Source organism: Oryx dammah, unplaced genomic scaffold (genome assembly GCF_014754425.2).
Source record: "Oryx dammah isolate SB20612 unplaced genomic scaffold, SCBI_Odam_1.1 HiC_scaffold_4, whole genome shotgun sequence".
NCBI lineage: Eukaryota > Metazoa > Chordata > Mammalia > Artiodactyla > Bovidae > Oryx > Oryx dammah.
Window position 1 is genome coordinate 12,899,809 of NW_024070188.1, and position 21,633 is coordinate 12,921,441.

The 21,633-nt window shown below is 40.1% G+C and overlaps 1 protein-coding gene across 1 annotated transcript; it reads right to left on the reverse strand.

Moving 5' to 3' along the window:
• Nucleotides 1–293: 293 nt before the first annotated feature.
• HINT3 (histidine triad nucleotide binding protein 3) lies at nucleotides 294–16,328 on the reverse strand. The gene is made up of 5 exons (XM_040238987.1): nucleotides 15,840–16,328; nucleotides 11,359–11,476; nucleotides 7,819–7,888; nucleotides 5,791–5,917; nucleotides 294–2,820 (listed from the first exon to the last, which is right to left on the reverse strand). The coding sequence occupies exons 1-5, from the start codon at nucleotides 16,038–16,040 to the stop codon at nucleotides 2,788–2,790; spliced, it is 549 nt and encodes a 182-aa protein (XP_040094921.1). The 5' UTR covers nucleotides 16,041–16,328; the 3' UTR covers nucleotides 294–2,787.
• Between the last annotated feature and the right edge of the window lie 5,305 nt (nucleotides 16,329–21,633).

Below are 21,633 nucleotides of genomic sequence, written 5' to 3' on the forward strand. Positions count from 1 at the left end.
CCAAACCCACAGAATGTACCACACCAAGGGTAAACTTTAAGATTAACTATGAACTCTGGGGTGATTTTGATGTGTCAATGTAAGTTAATCAGTTGTATTAATAACAAATGCACCACTCTGGTGGGGAACCTTGATAATGGGAGAAGCCTTGCATATGTGGGGACAGGAAGTATAAGGAATCTATGTACCTTTCTCCCAATTCCACCATGAACCTAAAACTACTCTAAAAAAGCAAAATCTTTTAAAAACAAAAATTTTTTTTTAAGTCCAGAGAGACAAAATTTCACACAATATTTTTCCGTATTTATTTAGCAGAAATTTAGCTAAGTAAACAGTTTGAAACAGTTCATTATTAATAATTTTAGAATTCTTCAGTTACCAAAAATAGTATCACAACATGCATTAATAATGCTCTTGATATTACCATAAACATCTTTAAGCCAGGTTATGAATTAGCATTTGTACTGAGCTAATGTTATAACTGTAGCAGCTAGAGTTACCAAATATTAATAATTAAATAAAGAAACTAATAATTAAACTATATACTTAAATAAACCTAATAAACTACTGCAAAATCTGAATGAATTTCAGTTGTCATAATTCGATTATTAATCTTGACAGAAGTGCCACTAAAAATTTAAGGCTCCAAGGGTTTTCCAGCAAAGGAAAAAAGCTTACTATGAGAGGGTATAATCCCATGTAAATTAAATCAAATGGCTAATCAACATTTTTTGTGAAGCCCACGGGGCATCTGAGAATTCTGAGAATTCCTTAAATACCTTTCCATGTTATTATCATAATACTGTCCATTATGTCACTACAAGGTCACAAAGCACAACACATTGCACATGGTGAAAACTCCTTTCCTGAGGAAGCTGGTCACAGCTGAACTGATTTATAGGAACGTGTAACTGCGAATCTGCATAGGTGCTCACAAGCTACTTAATACAGTAGTGCTGAAAAACTTGTAAATATGATTTTGAGAGCCCATAACCCCTCTCTCCACCTCTAGTAAATACAATGGAATCCAGATATTCAATTGTGAAGTAAATAGTAATGGAGGCGAAACCCAAGGAAAGTGCACGTTGGTCTCTCGGCCTTAACATCCATGGTCCACCTGCCGAACACTGAGTCAGGAACACTTCGTTCCACTGCCACCCGTCTCCAGTGTGGCCCTCTCCACAGACTCCGCTACGGACATTCTGATACTTAACATACCAACTTTTACCCACTGGTTTTGTCTGATCCTTGTATTGGCATTAAAGGCAGATGGTCCTTTCTCACTTCTATATTTCCTGATCCTGGCAGTGCCTGGTACAAGTTAAATGCTCAGCAAATGTTCGTTGAACGAATAAATGAACTAGACAATATTGAAAAACATTGTAATTGAATACATTACTAAAAACTATGTTTAATATAATGCCCCCCAAAAAGGAAGGAAAAAAAAAACTAGTCTTCTTGGATTATTTCTAAGATCAATACTTTAATCCTTATGTTCATTTATATTCGTGTACATGGTACAATTATACAGTGGCACAACGTAAGATCAGCTTTCAGTGCTTATTTTTCATTCACATTCACTACTATTAGTGTAGGTTAGCACCAAAAGACAATTCCTAAAGAAATATGTCTCAAGAAATGATTTATCAATAATATTAATGTATTTAATGTTTTATTAAATTTTCTCATCCACACCTATCCATCTCTACTTTCAAGTCAGGGCTTGTTCATGATAAAAGACAGGTCTAATCACTTTGTAATTCTAATTTTCCTTTGGTATAGTAAACAAATTATCAAGCAGCAGCTTCCTCCAGTTTTTAATATATTAATAAAACCACTTCATGTTTCTTCCCCATTTATATTCTTACAGGTAAAATTCCATTACAATGAATTCTCTTGGATAACCAGATTGATTTGTTGTAGCAAATTCACTGTTAGAAGTTATTTTATATATACTATATAGCTTTCAGTATCAATTTATTACAAAGATGCTAGGTTTCAGCATCTGAAGTCTGAATAAAAAGTGACACACATACAATTCTTTCCATCAAGATCAGAGATCACTATGTAGTATGGTACTCTTTATTTTGAAATTTTACGTGTAAAATTACAGAACAATCAATAAGTAATTTCTTTCTCTCCTTCATATAACAAAGGTTCCAACAAAGTACTTTTATACCAGTTTATTCTTCATAAATAAATGACTATTATAACTGACTGCTAATTTGCTTCAATTGTGTCCGACTCTGTGCAACCCCATAGACGCCAGCCCACCAGGCTCCCCCATCCCTGGGATACTCCAGGCAAGAACACTGGAATGGGTTGCCATTTCCTTCTCCAATGCATGAAAGTGAAAAGTGAAAGGGAAGTCATTCAGTTGTGTCTGACTCCTAGCAACTCCATGGACTGTAGCCTACCAGGCTCTTCCGCCCATGGGATTTTCCAGGCAAGAGTATTATAACTGACTACTTACTGAGAAATAAAAATATTTGAATTTCTTAAAAAAATACAGGGCGCTTCTTGATTAACAGAATTTGTTTTAATGGGATTTTATCTAAAGTATCTTATACTTTGGATAAGGAACCATTAAAACAAAGTCAATGACAAAGAATTTATATGACTACATCACACATTTCAGGAAACAAACATGAAGAAACAATTTAAGGCTACCCAGTAATAGCTTCTCATAAAACCCAGTGAACCTTACAATTGTAATTAGACTTCAAAGAGACGAAAATATTAGTCTATGTTGAGCCAAGATTAGGAAATCTTCCACTGTTGACATTTTCATGTTCTTAGTCTTTCAATCAAATAATCAGCCTGTAATTAAAAAAATAACATATCTTTATTCTAATTATCATAGCCTATATGAAATAATTTTACTGGCACTTCTATTATAATAAGCCACAACAGAAGAGCTGGATACTACATATTCTTTTCCTAAAAATCTTACAAAAACTCTCAATTGTTTTTAAACTATGGTAAAGGTGTTTATTTAATATTTTGTATATAAATAGGCAGATTTTTATCCACATTGCCTATTTGTCAGAAAGTTTCAAAAAGAAAAAGAAATACATCACACTAAAGTTTTATAAAGTAATGGCAACCCACTCCAGTGTTCTTGCCTGGAGAATCCTAGGGATGGGGGAGCCTGGTGGGCTGCCGTCTCTGGGGTCGCACAGAGTTGGACACAACTGAAGCGACTTAGCAGCAGCAGCAACAGCAGGGGGGCTTCCCTAGTGGCTCAGCAGTAAAAGAATCCGCCTGCACGTGCAGGGGATAAGAGTTCAACCCCTGGCCAGGGAGGATCCCACAGGCTGTGGAGCAACTGAGCCTGTGTACCACAACCACTGAGCCTGCTCTCCAGAGGCCAGGAGCTGCAGCTCCCAAGCCCACGTGCCGCGACGGCGGAAGCCCGTGCACCCTAGAGCCTGCGCTCCACAGAGAGGCCACTGCAACGAGCAGAGAGCGGCTCCCCCTCGCCACAGCTAGAGAAAAGCCCGTGGAGCAACCAAAACCCAGCACAGCCAAAGCTCAGTGAGAATTGTTATTTTTTAAATCAAGAAGTAAACTTTATATGGAAGAACTTGAAATGCATTTTACTAAGTGAAAGAAGTGAAAAGGCTATATACAAATATGATTCTAACTATATGATATTTTGGAAAAGGCAAAACTGGAGACTTGAAAAAAAAAAAATCAGTGGTTACCAGAGGTTAAGGGGCAGGGAGAAACGAATGATCAGAGCACAGAGGATTTTTAGGGCACTTTAACTACTCTGCATGGTATTACAGTGTTGGATATATGTCATGATACATTTGTCCAAAGCCACAGTATATACTACACAAAGAATGAACCCTAATAAAAACTATGGACTTTGAGTGATAATGATATATCAATGTAGTTTCACGGATTATAACCAATTTATCACTGTGGTGTACGATGTTGATAGTGGGAGAGACTGTGAGTACGTGGGGACACAGGATATATGGGAACTCTCTGAACTTTCCATTCAATTTTGCTGTGAACCTAAAAATTCTTTAAAAAAAAAAATCTGTTTAAAAAAGAATAAAAACTAAGGTCTTCCAGTTAAACTATTTCAGATACTTTACTCAATCATCTTATATATCTGGAATACTATATAAGATTTCAGAATAAATGTTAACATCTTTATTTTGATTTTTTTCAAAGTCTCATAATACATACTTAATATCTATATTTAAGAAGAGTTCAGACTCCCAGGATGAACCATTAACAGATATCATAACTTTGTCATTCATTTTTTTCCCAACTAAAAAATCTTGTAAGGAAAACAGTTTAGAAATTATAAAAATATATTTAAATTTTATTACAAAACATAGTATAGAAAATTAGAAATACAGGTTAAAAAAAAATACCTCTTTTTTATCATACCAATCTTTTAAAGAGACCACACCAGCTTCCCACAAAACGTCCAATTTTTTAATCTGAAATACACACATATCTTGGCTTCCCAAGTGGCACTCGTGGTAAGGAACTCATCTGCCAAGGCAGATTAACAGACGGGGATTCGATTCCTAGGTTAGGAAGATCCTTTAGAGGAGGGTATGGCTATCCGCTCCAGTACTCCTGCCTGGAAAATTCCATGGACAGAGGAGCCTGGCAGGTTACAGCCCACGGGGTCACACAGAGTTGGACGTGACTGAAGCAACTTAGTATGCACACACATACATCTTAAGTATATTTTTAATTAAACAAAATAATCTGGACAAGTTGAAGAAAGAGATAATAAGTCTGAAATGCGAAGTTTCTAAAAATCAAATGTATTTTCATTTCTTCTGTAATATGACTATAATAATAATATATATTAACTAATGGTAACTACTTAATTTGTAATTTGATGGTTTTTCAGATATAGCTGCTACAGGTCACTTTATCATCATGGACATATAAGAAACTGGTAAATTACTAGTCAAGTGGCCCTGGAAAGACAGAGTCATTTACTAACAAAGCTTGACTGTCAGGTTACAAGCTTATAATCAAATTCTACTGTTGCTCTAGCAAAGCAGAATTCTGCAATTTTTTAGACTCACAGCTTCAACTTCAGGTTTAGCAGCTGATGCTACTTGCCTCTATTTCTACAAAGAGGCTAATGATGATAGAGGCTGCATTTACTGAGCCCCTACTATCTGCAAGGTACAGTTTTAAGCACTTTGTGCACATGTGTGTGTTTGTGTGTGTGTGTGCTTAGTCACTCAGTTGTGTCCAACTCTTTGCAACCCCATGGACTATAGCCTACCTAGCTCCTCTGTAACTGAATTTTCCAGGCAAGAATACCGGAGCGGGTTGCAGTTCCCTTCTCCACGGGATCTTCCTGAGCCAGGGGTCAAACCTGTGGCCGCTGCACCTCCTGCACCGGCAGGCGGACCCCTTACCACGGCACCATGGAGGCAGGCACTATTACCCATAAGTCAGTAGACAAAAAGCTTGGGCCTTAAAAAGTGTAAGGAACTTGCACATGGTCACTTGAATAATTAATGGAGCCAGAATTCAGAACTATTAATGCTACAAACTTTTATATCATATCCTCTGCTTACAATTCAGAGGCTTCACCACAGTGTCTCTTCCTACAGATTTGATGACCTGGAAAGTCCCCCAAATTAAAAAGATTAGTTTGGATAGGTGCAAATAGTATGTTAAAACAGATGACCAAATCTTTAAGAAGTGTAAGTGACTACTGTTGCCAAGAAAAGAAAAACTACAACCAAAAGGACAAATATTTTTGTATGCTGCTAGCGTAACAATAATACTCACTGTGATAAACCAATAGGAATTCACTCTATAAACCAATCTTGACATGAAGCTCAGCTGATCAGCTGGTGCCAGAACATGAAGGTGCAAGTGGGCAATGGAACAGAACGGTGACACGTGGAAACCCATTCTGAAACAGAGAAGCCCGAGGTGACTGACAGACTAGTTTACAATAGTTCACAACTATATTTTCAAATTAAAACACATAAATATTAAAGATACCCAAAACAGGTTATTTAACTTCTATGCAGAGTACATCATGAGAAACGCTGGACTGGAAGAAACATAAGCTGGAATCAAGATTGCCGGGAGAAATATCAATTACCTCAGATATGAAGATGACACCACCCTTATGGCGGAAAGTGAAGAGGAGCTAAAAAGCCTCTTGATGAAAGTGAAAGTGGAGAGCGAAAAAGTTGGCTTAAAGCTCAACATTCAGAAAACAAAGATCATGGCATCCGGTCCCATCACTTCATAGGAAATAGATGGGGAAACAGTGGAATCAGTGTTAGACTTCATTTTTTTGGGCTCCAGAATCACTGCAGACGGTGACTGCAGCCATGAAATTAAAAGACGCTTACTCCTTGGAAGAAAAGTTATGATCAACCTGGATAGTATATTCAAAAGCAGAGACATTACTTCACAGACTAAGGTCTGTCTAGTCAAGGCTATGGTTTTTCCTGTGGTCATGTATGGATGTGAGAGTTGGACTGTGAAGAAGGCTGAGCGCCGAAGAATTGATGCTTTTGAACTGTGGTGTTGGAGAAGACTCTTGAGAGTCCCTTGGACTGCAAGGAGATCCAACCAGTCCATTCTGAAGGAGATCAGCCCTGGGATTTCTTTGGAAGGAATGATGCTAAAGCTGTAACTCCAGTACTTTGGCCACCTCATGCGAAGAGTTGACTTACTGGAAAAGACCCTGATGCTGGGAGGGATTTGGGGGCAGGAGGAGAAGGGGGCGACAGAGGATGAGATGGCTGGATGGCATCACTGACTCGATGGACATGAGTCTGAGTGAACTCCGGGAGTTGGTAATGGACAGGGAGGCCTGGCGTGCTGCGATTCATGGGGTCGCAAAGAGTCGGACACGACTGAGTGACTGAACTGAACTAAAGGTAGACAGATTACCACTCAAACAACTCTTCCACTGTTTTTCTACATGAACTTCAGAGTATTCACACAGTTCTTTCTCATGTTGAAGTTCACAGTAAGATAAAAGTCTTCATCAAGAAAAGCTTTCACAGAATATTATGGCACTGTATAACTCTTATGAATTCTGAGCTGCCATTATGTCTTACTTCAGTTCTTATCCCTGGTGGCTCAGACGGTAAAGCGTCTGTCTACAATGCAGGAGATCCAGGTTTCATCCCTGGGTTGGGAAGATTCCATGGAGAAGGAAATGGCAATCCACTCCAGGACTATTGCCTGGAAAATCCCATGGACGGAGGAGCCTGGTAAGCTACAGTCCATGGGGTGGCAAAGAGTCGGACACGACTGAGCGACTTCACTTTCCCTTTCAGTTCTTATCATATTATCTTTAATTTTCCTAAAAAATGCCAAGTCACTGGACACTGAGTATAAGTCGGGAGTCCTTAGTTCTAAGACATGACCAGTAGATGGCATGCTTTCTCCTAAATAAAGTGGTCATTTCCTTACCATCACTAAAAAAACTTTGTCATCACTTTTAAGTTTCTTGAATACTAAAAGTTAGATTTTTTTCCCTAAGGAAATTCAATTTATACACAGTTTTATAGGAATGCACATACTGAACAAAGAAGACCAACTAATTTTCCCTGCCCACTGCTTGAATATACCTGTCTGTCCAAACTGCAAGTGGCGATTATTAGAAGATGCTGAGATGTGAAAAGCAGTTCTGTTTATTACATTTACTAATGAACAATATGTTCCCTTTCAGGAAAACTGCATTTAAGCCATGAACTCTGCATCTCTATTTTCATTTTCCCGAGGAAATAACATTTGAGAAAAATGTTATGTATGTATGTATTGGTTTCTATACGGAAGTATACAAACCTTGTATTTGCAAAATCAGTGAAATTATTCCTTTCTAGAATGGCTTTTCCAACAGTTACCATGTTCTCAACTGTAAAACAGGAAAGAAACTACATTATGCTCTCGGAGACATTAAGTTCATTACCTAGTTATTAACCCAAACTTTTAGATCCTAGTAAAAAGTCATATCAAATGGATACACATTTAAAGACTTCTTTAACAGCTCCAAGTTACTGTGACGTTTGCTGATCAACATCTGAAACGAAGGTTCAACCTATCACAAACTATCACACGTGAGCTGACTCTAAACAGCTCTTGAGGGATATTATCAAGTGATACTATTTAGGACATCTGATCCTACTGTGGTCTAATTCTAATCATAAGGAAACCAAGTGTCTACACAAAACTTGTCTGAGTTAAGAAGACAAGAGAACTTTGAACTCGCCTTTGAACTCAAGATTAGGAATATGACACCCCTTTATACTAGCCCCACTGTGACTAAACGTTTGTTTTTCTTCCAAACTCTCATCTGCCTTAGCATCTTAGTCTCAGTGTTTCACGGGCTTCAGATGGGATATGCTTCCCCATTAAAACATTTTTGGCAACCTGGTATCTTCAAGCACAATGCCAAACTTCAGATCCCTTCTGTTTCTGAATTGGTGTAATCAAGCATTTAAAAAGGGAAGAAGTGAGAGAATCTACAGAGGACAGTTTTATAAGAGGTTTAAAATCATTGCTATCAGTTTGCTTAAGTCAGGCTTGAGTGGGAAGGCTTCCATGACAAGGTCAGTCAAAAAAAAAAAAAGAAAAAAAAGAAAAAGCCTAAGCCAGATTGTATCTTGTTTTGACCACTCAGTAAAAAAAAAAAAAAAAAAGCCTAAGCCAGATTGTATCTTGTTTTCTTTCACAAGACTCCCAAGATTCCAGGGGGTGGGGTAAAGTTAAACTAGGAGGCTGGGATTAACATACATACATTACTATATGTAAAACAGATAACCAACAAGGACTACTGTTGTATAACACAGGGAACTACACTCAGTATTTTGTTATAACCTGTAAGGAAGAAGAATTTGAAAAAGAATATATATACATACATGTATAACTGAATCGCTATGCTGTATACCTGAAACTAACACAATATTGAAAATCAACTATACTTCCGTGAAAAAATTTTTAAATAAGAAGAGAGAGATGGTAGAAGCATGCTACAGTCCATGTAACAAGATAGAGAAGGAATTTCAGCACCATAAATCTAGTCCAGAGATCTTAATTGGATGACAAATTAAACTGAAAATATTCAGAATATTGCCTAGTTTCTGGTTCAATATGGAGACCTGTGTGATTATTCAACTTGCTTTTGCTTTCAACATTAAAACCATTCTCGAAAGTATAATTTGAGAAAAAAATACCCCCAAGATGCCAAACATTTAAATAAATAAAAAAGACAGTTTTTTCTTTTAATTTCTTTAAAGGACATATGACTATTTAATCATTTTAACAGTAACATGACATTATAAAGTATATAGATGAAATATAAATGACAACAATAACACAACAAAGTGTTGCAAAGTTTCTCATATTTTGAATTGATACAATGCTAACTCTAAGCAGGCTGTTTTAATTGCAGGATGTGTATTTTAATTTCACTATAGCAACTACTTTAAAAAAATACAAAGAAAATTGGCTAAAATGACAGGAGATAAATTAAAGTGGAATATTAAAAGTATGTTTGAAAAAAAAAAAGTATGTTTGATCAACCACAGAAAGGCAGGAAAGAAGTAACAGGGCAACAAAAAGCAAATGGGACAAATAGAAAACAAATGGCAAGATGGCAGACCTAAATCCAACTATGTCAATAGTTATGTTAAATGTTTCTGAACTAAATGCTCCAATTAAAAGACAGAGATTTCCACATTATATTGTTTTTTTAAAATGCCAGATGCAATTACATTGCTACCTTCACGTCTTTAAATATACATATTCAATTTATTGTAAGTAAAGGATAGAAGGGACTTCCCTGGCGGCTCAGAGGTAAAGAATCCGCTTGCCAATGCAGGGGACACAGCTTCCATCCCTGGGTAGGAAAGCTCCCGTGGAAAAGAAAATGGCAACCCATTCCAGTATTCTTGCCTAGGAAATCCCACGGACAGAGAAGCCTGACAGGCTACAGTCCACGGGGTCTCAAAGAGTTGGATACAACTTAATGACTAAAAAACAACAACACAAGGATAGAAAAAGATAGCCAAGGCTAACAGTAAGTGATAAGAAAGTTGGGAGTATCTAAACTAATATCATACAAAATAGACACAAGAACTATTTCCAGAGATTAAAAAGGAACATTTTATAATGATAAAAATAGATCATTGAGAAGACATGACTATCGTGTTATGCATTCACTTAAAATCAGATCCAAACTACATTAAGCAAAACCAATTGTCTCGTTCCTGTTTCATTGATATCTGCTCTATTATTTCCTTCTTTATGCTTACTTTGATCTGATTTTGCTTGCCTCTTTCTAGTGTCCTAAACTGAAAACAGACCATTGGTTTTATACCTCCCTTTCTAACATAAGCATTTAAAGATATAAATTTTACTCTATACACTTTAGCTACATTCTATAATCCTTTGATATATGTTTTTATTACCAATCAATTCAAAATACTGAACTATTTAGAAGTTACGTAAAAGTGGGTTAATTTAAAAATATTCAGTACTATTCTAGATTTTATTATTTCTTCAATGTAATTCCACTGTCATCAGACAACATATAAGGTTTTGATCATTTGAAAATGCACTGACACTTACTTTATTGTCCAGAATATATCTTGGTGAACATGTGCTCGCAACAAAATATGTATTCTATAGTTAGGTGAAGTTCTATTAATGTTAATTATAGTCACAGGGCTTGACACTGTTACTAAGCTCTTCTATATGGTTATTATTTTCTCAACTTTAAAGACTATAAAAAAATTAACTGCAAGGACTTTTAAAGGTTTATTATGAAGATATTCAAATATACACAAAATCAGTAAAAACATTTTATATAATGAAATCCAAAACATCTATTATGCTGCTTCAAAATTAGTAACGTTTGATTTACAACAGTTATAAAAGCTTTCAGGAAGAAATATTAGAAAAAGAAAAGCAAGCATAAACACGTTTCTTCCTCTTAAAAAAAAAAACAAAAAAAAAAACAAAGTAAATACTTAAGGGGCTTCCCTGATGGCTCAGTGGTAAAGTGGATGCCTGCCAGTGCAGGAGAAATAGGTTCGATCCATGATCTGGGAAGATCCCATGTGCCACAGAGCAGCTAGGCCTGTGTGCCACAACTACTGAGCCTGGCCACGAGTTAATAAATGTTGAGGTTTGATGATAAGTACGTAAAGGTTATACTAAATATTTCCTTTAATTTCGTATATATTGGAAATTTTTCATAATGAAAGTTTAAAAAGCCACATGCTCCTTTATCACAATACCTGTCTAAACTATCTCAACTGTCACGGCCATCACTGATGGCAGTTCAAGATGACATGACCGTGAAGAATACCCCCATCCACTTACTGAGTTCTATGTGGTCTTTCTTTAGATATCTGCAGTTTTCAAAATGCTTCTTTGGCACCACAAGATAATGGTGAGGTGCTGCTGGCTTGATATCTTTGAAGCAAACTAGGTCTTCATTCTAAAGGAAAAAAAAACGTGTCATTTGTTAGTGAATTTTTAAAAAGAATTTCCTAATGCAGTTGAGGCATGTGTTGAACATCATAAATCTCAGTCTAATACGGAAATGGTACCTATGTCACAGCTAATGTCCACCGGGCAATTTTGCGATTATGCATTATGTCCATAAAGACAAGCTTTAGCTGCCTTCATGAGACACTCATTTATCCCAGAGAAGAAAAGGACTTATAGAAAGTCAATTTCAAGGAAACAATTATGAATGAAGCTATTAAATTCATTACTATAATCCCAAATTTTTTTTAAACTTCATTATATATTTATCCATCTCTACCCTAAGGTTTTTCTCCTCCTAATATGTACTTTTAAAGGTTTGACTACAGAATCATAGCAGGTTTGATAAATTCTTTTTTAAATTTAGTTTTTTTCTAAAGTCACATTTTCTTCAATTATAGCATCATCTAGCATCTACATGGGATTACATTTTAAAGCTTTTTCTACAATTTTTTTTTTGCCACTTTACAGCATTAAAAAAGACTCAAAATATTGAAAACAAACTCCAGTCTATTGTGCTAAGACATGTATGGCATCAGTTTTCGGTTTTATACACTCTACACAGCAATGTAAGGAAAACCGAAAAAGAAACAAAGCAGTGAATCTTTCAGCCTATTAACATTTGAGTTTCAAGCTTTTCCAAGAGAAAAATCTACATTCCCTAAATAAGCTTATTCAATGTCTCATACTTAAAAATTAAGTAAAAACTAAAATCAGTATCAATAATCACAGTTTCCCTCAGAAACACTGACAGCATGCACTGTTGCTCATTAGTTCTCCATTCCAAGAGCTAAAATTCACCTGGGACAAGGGCCTCATATGCATACCAATAACCTTGATTTCAACAAGAACAGTGATGAAAGGCAATTGTACATGTATCATGAACTCCCTTATCAGTATCCATCAGTTCAGTTCAGTTCAGTCGCTCAGTCGTGTCTGACTCTTTGTGACCCCATGGACTGCAGCACGCCAGGCCTCCCTGTCCATTACCAACTCCTGGAGTTTACCCAAACTCATGTCCATTGAGTTGGGGATGCCATCCAACCATCTCATCCTCTGTCGTCCCCTTCTCCTCCCGCTTTCACTCTTTCCCAGCATCAGGGTCTTTTCAAATGAGTCAGTTCCTCACATCAGGTGGCCAAAGTATTGGAGTTTCAGCTTCAGCCTCAGACCTTCCAATGAATATTCAGGACTGACTTCCTTTAGGATGGACTGGTTGGATTTCCTTGCAGTCCAAGGGACTCTCAAGAGTTTTCTCCAACACCACAGTTCAAAAGCATCAATTCTTTGGCGCTCAGCTTTCTTTATAGTCCAACTCTCACATCCATATATGACTACTGGAAAAACCATAGCTTTGACTAGATGGACCTTTGTTGGCAAAGTAATGTCTCTGCTTTTTAATATGCTGTCTAGATTGGTCATAGCTTTTCTTCCAAGGAGCAAGTGTCTTTTAATTTCATGGCTGCAATCACCATCTGCAGTGATTTTGGAGCCCAAAAAAATAAAGTCTGTCACTGTTTCCCCATCTATTTGCCATAAAGTATTCATACTGCTCATCTAAGCTTTAGGTGACTGACAAGCTGATCTCCAATGACACCACATGATACTTTAATATCACAAATATACTGTGTATCTGTCATATTCTATATGACACAGCTGTACTTTATAAAGAATAAACCATATACTTTGCTCCTTCTCCTTCTTCAGAGCTTTATTCAAATGCCACCTTCTTTTTTTAAATTTTTTAAAATTTATTTGGCTGCATCAGATCTTAGCTGTAGCACACAGGATCTCTGTTGTGTTATATGGACGCTTTCGTTGAGGCATGCAGGCATGGGCTCCAGCTCAGCAGTTGTGGTGCACGGGCCCAGTTGTTCCAGGGCACGTGAGATCTTACTTCCCTGACCAAGGATCAAACCTGTGTCCCCCGCATTAGCAGGCGGATTCTTAACCACTGGACTACCAGGGAAGTCCTCAAATGCCACCTTCTTGGTGAAGCATTTCCTTACTAACATTTTAAAACTGCATCCCTTTTCTCTTTTGTTGTTCCCCATCTAAGAAACTATGCATTTTATTTATTATGTTGCTTATCGTCTATTTCCTGCGAGTGGAATGTAAGCGCCACGAGGACGGGGAGTTTTGCTCATTTTATTTGTTGCTGTATCCCAATGCCTCCAGCAGTGTCTGGCACACAGAAGGCACTCATGTAAATACTGAATAATGGACGGGGGACTGAATTTCCTCTTTCCCTACCTCTTGGGGCCAGTTTAAACCTCTGTCCATTGGCACCTGCCCATCGGGATTTAAGCACACCAAAGACTTCCCTGTTTTATAAAACTTTCTCTTAACTCCACCTCCTCCTGTAGTTACCACTATCTCTCCCTTCTCCCCAAGACTGCCAAACTTCCTTCAGAAGTCGTCTGTCTTTGCTGTCTTCAGTGTTTTAGATTGAATCTCGAGGTTTTTATCAATGATCTGCCCGCTGCCCCATCACCGCACTGCAGTTGCTCTCCTGAAGGTCAGCGGTCATCACCCTGGGGACAAAACCAGTTCTAATCTAAGTTAGCCTCTCTGCATGCATACTGAGAGTCATCCAACCCAGATATGAGGATGAGGGACGGGAGCTATTGCTGCCAATTCCTATCTTCTCAACATATTCCTCTCTCTTCGCTTTCCTAGTTTCCCGTTTCTCTGTCCCCCTTTCAGGCCTTCATCCTCTGCCTCTCTCTTACGATGTTAGTGTTCTTTAGAGTTCTGTGCAGGGATCCCTTCACTACCCTACAAATATGTCCTAGGTGATCTTATTAATTTCCCTCTTTTCAATTTCCACCTTTTCAATTTCCCAGTTCCTATCATCTGGGCTAGAGATGCAGCCCGCTGCACTGTCAGACTCCTCCAATTACTCCTAAATTGATCTGCTTTTCTTCATCCCCATTACTACATTTTAAATCAGGCTGGATTACCTCAACAGCTTCATAACCAATCTCTATGCCTCCAGCCTGGTCCTCTCCAAATCATTCTTCCCCAGGGTACCAGATGATCTTTCAAAGATCAAACGTTTTCATGGACCTCAACCCTTTTCTTCCAACTCAGCATGAACAGTAGCAATAAACTGTGGCGCTTCCTTCCCCTCACTCTTCAAATAAAGCCCAAACTGCTTAACATGAAGTACAACAGCCTTAATAACTTGGCCCTCGCCTACCTCTCCACCCTCAGTTTTTACCACTCACCCCTTCAAACTCTATGCTCCAGTTAGATTGAATTTCTATTCGCCTGTGGCAGAGACCAAGCCGCGGAAGGTTCTCTTTACCCAAGACATTCTTCTCTCCTCCTCCTCACCTGACCATACTTATTTTTTCATGTCTCACTTCCTCTGGAAGGTCTTCCCTAACCCTTCAAATCTGGTCAGGCGCCCCTCCCACGGGCCTTGCAAAATACTGCAGGTGGTAAAACCATCTCACGATAGCCCGGAGCACTATCAGCTGCCTCTTCTGTCCGTACTGACTCCACCCTTTAGATTATAAAATGTAGACAGGGACTGCTGGCCTTTATTTACCTTGCTCAGCACTGAATCTCCAACAGTGCTTAGAAGGAATTCAATTTACTTTTAACCAATGAATGATTACTACAAAACAAAAACAAAGCCCAGAATCTTTGGAGCTGATTCTTTCAAAAGACTGTTTCTTTAAAGGCTAGTCAAGCTGGTAGACGAAAGTACCTACCGGATACCTGTTTTAAAATATCTGAGCAAAGTCTAAATGCTCTGAAAATTTCCACATATCCCAACTGATAATAACACTTCTAAGGAACTGGACTCTTTAGTGGAAATCAGAATGCATTAACTAATAGTGTGACCACGGACCACTTCTGCCAGCCTATTTTCAGCCGATCTAACAAATGGGCTTGTCACAGTCACCATTATCTATTTTATACTAGTTTGTTTTCAGTATCAGTATTTGCAGAATGTAAAGGCAGTGTCTAGAAAAGTGGGGGGAGGTGGGGTAGGCGGAGGTTCCTTAAATAAAATCAGAGGTCACTATTGTCCACCGACCACCTTGGCAGCTGCGGAGAGAGGTTTTATCTCTACATTTTCTCCCCTTAGAACAGTAAACGAGGCTGGCGACACTCCCGGCGCCTAGAGAAACAAGCCTGTCTGTATGGCTAGGACACCCAGCCTCCTCCAGCTCCATTTACGCAGGACCGTCCCCACCCGATCCACGCCGGCGGGGCCCCCCTAAGCTGAGGCGCCCTAGGCGGAGCCCCCCGAGGGCGTTCCGGATCCCACCCACGCCGGGTCGCGCGTCGCAGCCCACCTCACAGTGCAGGAGTTCGGTGCCGGGATCCTGGTGCGCCGCGATCCGGCAGAACACGCACTTGCTACTGTAGTTCGCGAGCTCCGGGGACTCTGCGGTGACCGCGGGGGTCTCCCCTGGGGATCCCGCCGGTTGGGCAGCCGCCACTGGCTCAGAGCGGGCACACGACTTCCCTAAACCGCACTCCTCCTCCTCCATCATCGCACCCGCTCTTCTGCGCCGCTGAGAGGCTTCTCCGGGACAACAGGGCCTCTTGCAGAGTTAGCCTCCTGCACCTCCTAGATTCTACCTCGAGGCGTCGCCCCTTGTCTGGCGCTGGGCCGGGCAGGGACTGGGCACAGCGCGGATCCAGGGCCACCGGAGCCGCAAGGCGACTCGCCGCGAAAGCCAGAAGCTGGCCTTCACGCTGACTGCCACGCGGGGGCGCGCAAGGACGCGACGCGGAAGAGCCGCCGCCGCCGGCGGCAGCCGCCCATCCCCGTGCGTCTCGGTGGTAACGACGCAGGACTTCCGCCATAACGCCGGCTCGCGCCCCACGCCACGATGACCTCACGTTCGCGCTCTAACCCGGGGGCCGAATGGAACTTATTGAACGTCTTCTCCCTGAGCCCAGTAACATAAAGTACATCGAGTGTATATGATGTTTAAAAAAAAATTTTTTTTTTTTAATTCGTAGGTTTTACGAGAATGAACATTTCTAGAGCTTTGTTTTCTACACAGACTATATTTGATACTTTGGGTAGCCATTTAATACCATGATTAATTTTAGGTGATAAGGCTCAAAATATCAAAACAGAACTTCACACCTGTTTTTACGTTTTGTTGTTATTGACAGCACCAGCTAGATCAAAATAGTGGCCTTTATCTCATTCTTCATTCACAGATAAATGCGGAATCCTGTAGTTTATAGTCTGACATATTCCAGAACTTCATAGAAATTGACGAGGAATTGACCTAGAAACTTCAAGAAATTGACAAGAAATTCAGGCAGGGCTTTCTTGGGAGTTGTGCTTCGGGAAAGAGCGAAAAATGAGTAACACATTCCCTTGCTGGCTCCCTGGGTTGGGAGGGGCGCATGAGTTGGTCCCTTAAATGGGATGAGGGCCGGGGCAGATCTGGGGGTCTATTGGCGGGCGGGGGGCGACGTGGCTTAGGAGGTCGGCCCACCCACCCTCACCCTCTTGAGGGTGCTGTGTGCAGGGATCATGAGTAATACTAACACCCTCTTTCTGCTCAGGACATCACAGAAGTAGCAGTTGGGTTTTTGGTCTTTTTGTACCTTGTTTATAATTTGTTCAGGCTGTACTTCAGTTCAGTCCCTCAGTCCTGTCCAACTCTTTGTGACCCCATGGACTGCAGCATGCCAGGCTTCTGGGTCCATCACCAACTCCCTAGAGCTTGCTCAAAACTTGTAAGCAATTATTTTTAGTCCTTTAGTTTCTTTATATTCTGTTGCTCAAGGAGACATTTGTCCACATGCAAACACTGTAGCAAAGGGTCCCAAGTCCTCAGTCTCTCTCATTCCTCCCCTGTGAGCTTTTGCACCCCTTATTTTTAAGGGTTAAGGGGCTGAAGTTTTCCTCTTCTGAAGCATCTTCCTGCTGGACAGGGGTCTCAGACCCTAGCTTACACTAGAAGTCCCTTGCTGACTGTTTCAAGGACATGTAGGGACCTGGGCCACCCTCTGCTGGAATGGATTGAAACCCTTGAGCCATAATGAGCCTTCCTTGAAATTGCTGGAGCCTAGAAGATACAAAGTTAACCAAAAGACTAACCAGACAAGAGCCGAAAAGAGCAAGAGCAGCCACTAATGGGCCTAGAGATGGAAGAAACCAAGTTAACTTTGGGAGGAGGGCTCCTGTAACTGTTGACCATACAGTGAGATTGTGTTGCTCTTGCCACAACTGTGACACCATTCTGCATGGGTGAGTATTTCTTTAATATTCACATCCACCTGTCCTGTTGCACTGATCCAGGCACAGCAGGAAGTATTAGTTACCAAACAAACTCTGCCTTGTTCTGCCGGAAAGTAACAAAGAGCCAAGCGATTATGAAGAATTATATTAGCCAAAGAGACAAGAGAGGTCTTAGGTCCCATTAAGGCTTGTTCTATCAGTTCCATCACATAACCACACTGTCCGGGTGAAATTTCTCAGTGTTACTTCATGATAAGTTAAGCCTCCATGTAGAGCTGCCTGTCCTATGACTAGCCCTGCCCTGTGCTAAGATCATTCCTTTTGCTCTCCAGATTCGGGAGTGAGCCAGCCTGGTCCTATTATAGATAATATTCCTCTTATCCCTATAGACCATACAGGACACTCTCACACGAAGTGGACATCATCAGTGCATTTACAGGCCATAGTATGAAGGCCTTGGGAAAAAGGCATGGCCTGGCATAACTCCATAACACGATGTTTTGGGTGTCTTCAGAGGAAAACAAACCCTTCAGAGGGGCAAACCCTTCTGAATATCTTATGATTGTTCAGACCTGATAGTCCTTGAAGGACATAGCTGTTGCTAGTACATATGCAACTAGGAGACCACAAATCTTTATGTTGGTAATTTAGATTATATCATGTTATAAAGTCTTCATGAACTGCTTCAGTGTGATCTGGTTGGTTTTGTCAGAGTTGACAACTGTAGTCCAGCTCATTATTTGCTTGATGTCCCACAGGCAGGTAGAACTGGATTGACAGGTGGATGAGATATCTCTTTCAACTGTTCACACTCCCCTTCCATGTTGTTTAGGAAGACAGAGCCATAGTTTGAAACAGGACGTGCGCGGGGGAGGTTGTAAGTACAGTTTCTCCCTACATAAGAGGCAGAATATCTGGTGTAATTCTGTCTCCGATTGCAGGGGGTTGGGGGGCAGGCATATGAAACAAGTACTATTTGTGCAGTTTAACATAGCATGCCCTGTGCCTTGGGTCGTTGTATAGGGGATTCAGGTTAAAGCATTGTAATAGCCCCCTGGAAAGTGCAAGTGTGACTAGCAGAGAGGGAAGGGGTGGCAATTGTCCCCAATTTATTTTGTTAATCAATACTGGAACCAGAAGGATCAGGGGAAATATCCAGCCAGTATCCAGCTGGGGTGGTGAGTGTTGATGGTATATCCAGCATTATTTTAAATGTTCTCTTTTGGACATGATTTTGGAAATGTTGATAAGTGAGTGTTCTCACTATTTTTCCCTGGTTACAAGGACTAGTAGGGCACACAGAGTCAATAACAGAGCATTTTGGGGGTGGAGAATTTTCCCTTAAACCAGCATGGACAAGGGAGTTAATTCTCTGGCGAGGGTGGCCGTGCAAACCAGTAGGATGCAAGCAACAGCACAATAGCAAAATTGCAAATGGGAGTCCAACTCACCACACCGATTTACTTACCTGTGGATCATGCCTGTGCTTGCAATAGGCATCTCAGGCTTTCCACTGGCTCACAGATGTGTTGCTCTTCTCTAATGACTTGAGGGGTTTTTTCCACATCTAGTACTAAGACAAGGCCTCCCACTGGTCATTTCTGAGCTAAGCCTCAGACCACTCCTGGGGGCTACATGGACCCCGAGGACTGCAAGAGGAAGCAAGTGTCATTAGTCTCTTGGCAGAGCTTTGTTAAGGTTTTCTTTAAAGTATGGTTCATTTTCTCCACCTTCCCTGAAGACTAGAGGTCTTCAAGTATGGAGGCTAAGAAGTATGTAGCTTGTAATCAATCCCTAGAGCCCTTGTGAGCCCCTGTGTGATTTTGGCTATAAAAGGGGGCCTGCTATTGCCCTGGAGGGGAAGTTCAAACCAAGGAATTATTTCTTTTAAAAAGGACTTAGACTTCAGTAGCCTTTTCAGGTAGAGTGGGGAAGGCTTCAACCCATCCTGTGAAAATAACAACAAATACACAAGAAGATACAGCCTCACCACGGAGGCATTTGGGTGAAATCTAACCGCCAGCCAGTCTTCCCTGTGTGTGTCCCTTGATGTTGAACCAGCCTGAGTAGCAAAGTGTGGATTGGATGGGTTTGTGGGTTATTACAGGCACACAAATCGTAGGCAAGGGTTACTTGTTTTACTGTTCTTTGGAGCCCCTTTCCTGGAAGAGCCTTTTGCGTCAAGCCCCGTAGTGCATCCCTGCCACAGTGGCTGGCATCAGGCAAGCTCTTGGCGAGTTTCTGTTGTTGAACCTTAGGGATTAGAGCCTTGTGAGCCTTCAGGCCAGCCTGTGCTTCCTTTCTCATAGCCCCATTTCTCAGCATTTTCTTCTTCCTGTGGGGAATACTGGGAAAATCTAGGAAGTTCAGGAGGGCCAATCACTAGGACCATAATTTGATCAGGTTCTTGTGGTCAAGCTGCCTGTTTTGCAGTTTGATCAGCTTTTGCTGTTCCCGTGGCTCACAAAAGATCCATATGGATTACTGCTACCTGGCTTGGGAACTACACTGTTTCTAGAAAGCCAGAATTAAATCTTTATGATTTTAAAGAGAATTTCTAGCAGTTAACATTCCTCTTTGCCAAGTATTGGGGCAACCATACAGTTAACAGAATAAGTCTCAATTTTTTAATAGAGCCTGGTCACAGATCATGGAGCATTTGATCTTTATTTAAGCATAGATTGCAGCAATAAGCTTCAGGAAAAAAAAAAAAGCTTAGAATGTCTTTTTAATAACTCAAACTACAGGAAGGGGCTATCTGGGAGGTGAGTTTTAGGCAGTAAATACAGATTACTTATGTAAGTGTAATTGATCATATAGGTTCTTTTAAATTGGCTATGCTGGACTTTTCATAAGGAGGTCTCAGACTAAACTTTTAAAAGACCTCCCAGGACCCAGGAAAGCCATGCCAAGGGTTTATCACAGATTTTGCCTAACAGATTTGAAGAAATTCCTCCCTTTCTCTGGTTTTTCCCCCAAATGACCTTGAAATTCTTGCATTTGTTTGGAGGTGGGCTTCCTTATTTACAGGATAAAGTTCCTGGGAGACTCTGAGTTTCCAGTTTCTGGAAGGATCAGATAGAGAGAAAATATAAATGCTTCAATTCTACTTAGCATTTATAATTTACCAAACTGCTGTAAATCATAATTAGCTTTAAGGGAAGGGTTTTCTTATATATGGTGAACACAGAATAATAAGCTAATAATGTCTCAGACAAAACAAAAGAATTATAACCACACCCATCAGTTTACTCAGTCCTATGTAATTAACAGCTTTCTAGAGCCATCAAGTTTACTCAGTTCAGTAGAATGATAAAAAAGTTATCAGAAACCTGTATTGGTCAGAAAACCCTTTCTATGAATCTTCCTGAAATGAAACACTTTTGGTTTTTTTACATTTACATTATTGAAGTACAGTTGATTTACAATGTTGTGTTAATTTCTGTTGTACTGCATAGTGATTCACTTATTTATATATATACATGTATATACACACATACACACATTCTTTTTCATATTCTTTCCCATTATGCTTTTTCACAGAATATTGTATAGAGTTTCCTGTGCTCTACAGTGGGGCCTTGTTGTTTATCCGTTCAATATATAATAGTTTGCATCTGCTAATCCTGAACTGCCAATCCGGAATACCCTGGCTTGGCAGCCACAGGTGTGTTCTCTGTATCTGTAAGTCTGTTTCTGCTTTGTGAATAACTTCTTTGTGATATATGGTGTTTGTCTTTCTCTTTCTGAACTACTTCACTTAATATGATGATCTCCAGTTGCATCCACATTGCTGCAAATGGCATTATTTCATTCTTTTCACGGCTGAGTAGTATTCCACTGTATATATGTACCATGTCTTCTTTATCCATTCATTT

What these genes read in the sequence shown, in the direction of transcription:
- HINT3 (XM_040238987.1), bottom strand. Translation starts at nt 16,040, where the DNA reads ATGATGGAGGAGGAGGAGTGCGGTTTAGGGAAGTCGTGTGCCCGCTCT. An exon ending in CCGAACTCCTGCACTGTGAG is followed by an intron (nt 11,477 to 15,839) that starts GTGGGCTGCGAC and finishes TTTTTCCTTTAG; the next exon opens with AATGAAGACCTAGTTTGCTT. An exon ending in ACTGATTTTGCAAATACAAG is followed by an intron (nt 5,918 to 7,818) that starts GTTTGTATACTT and finishes TCTCTGTTTCAG; the next exon opens with AATGGGTTTCCACGTGTCAC.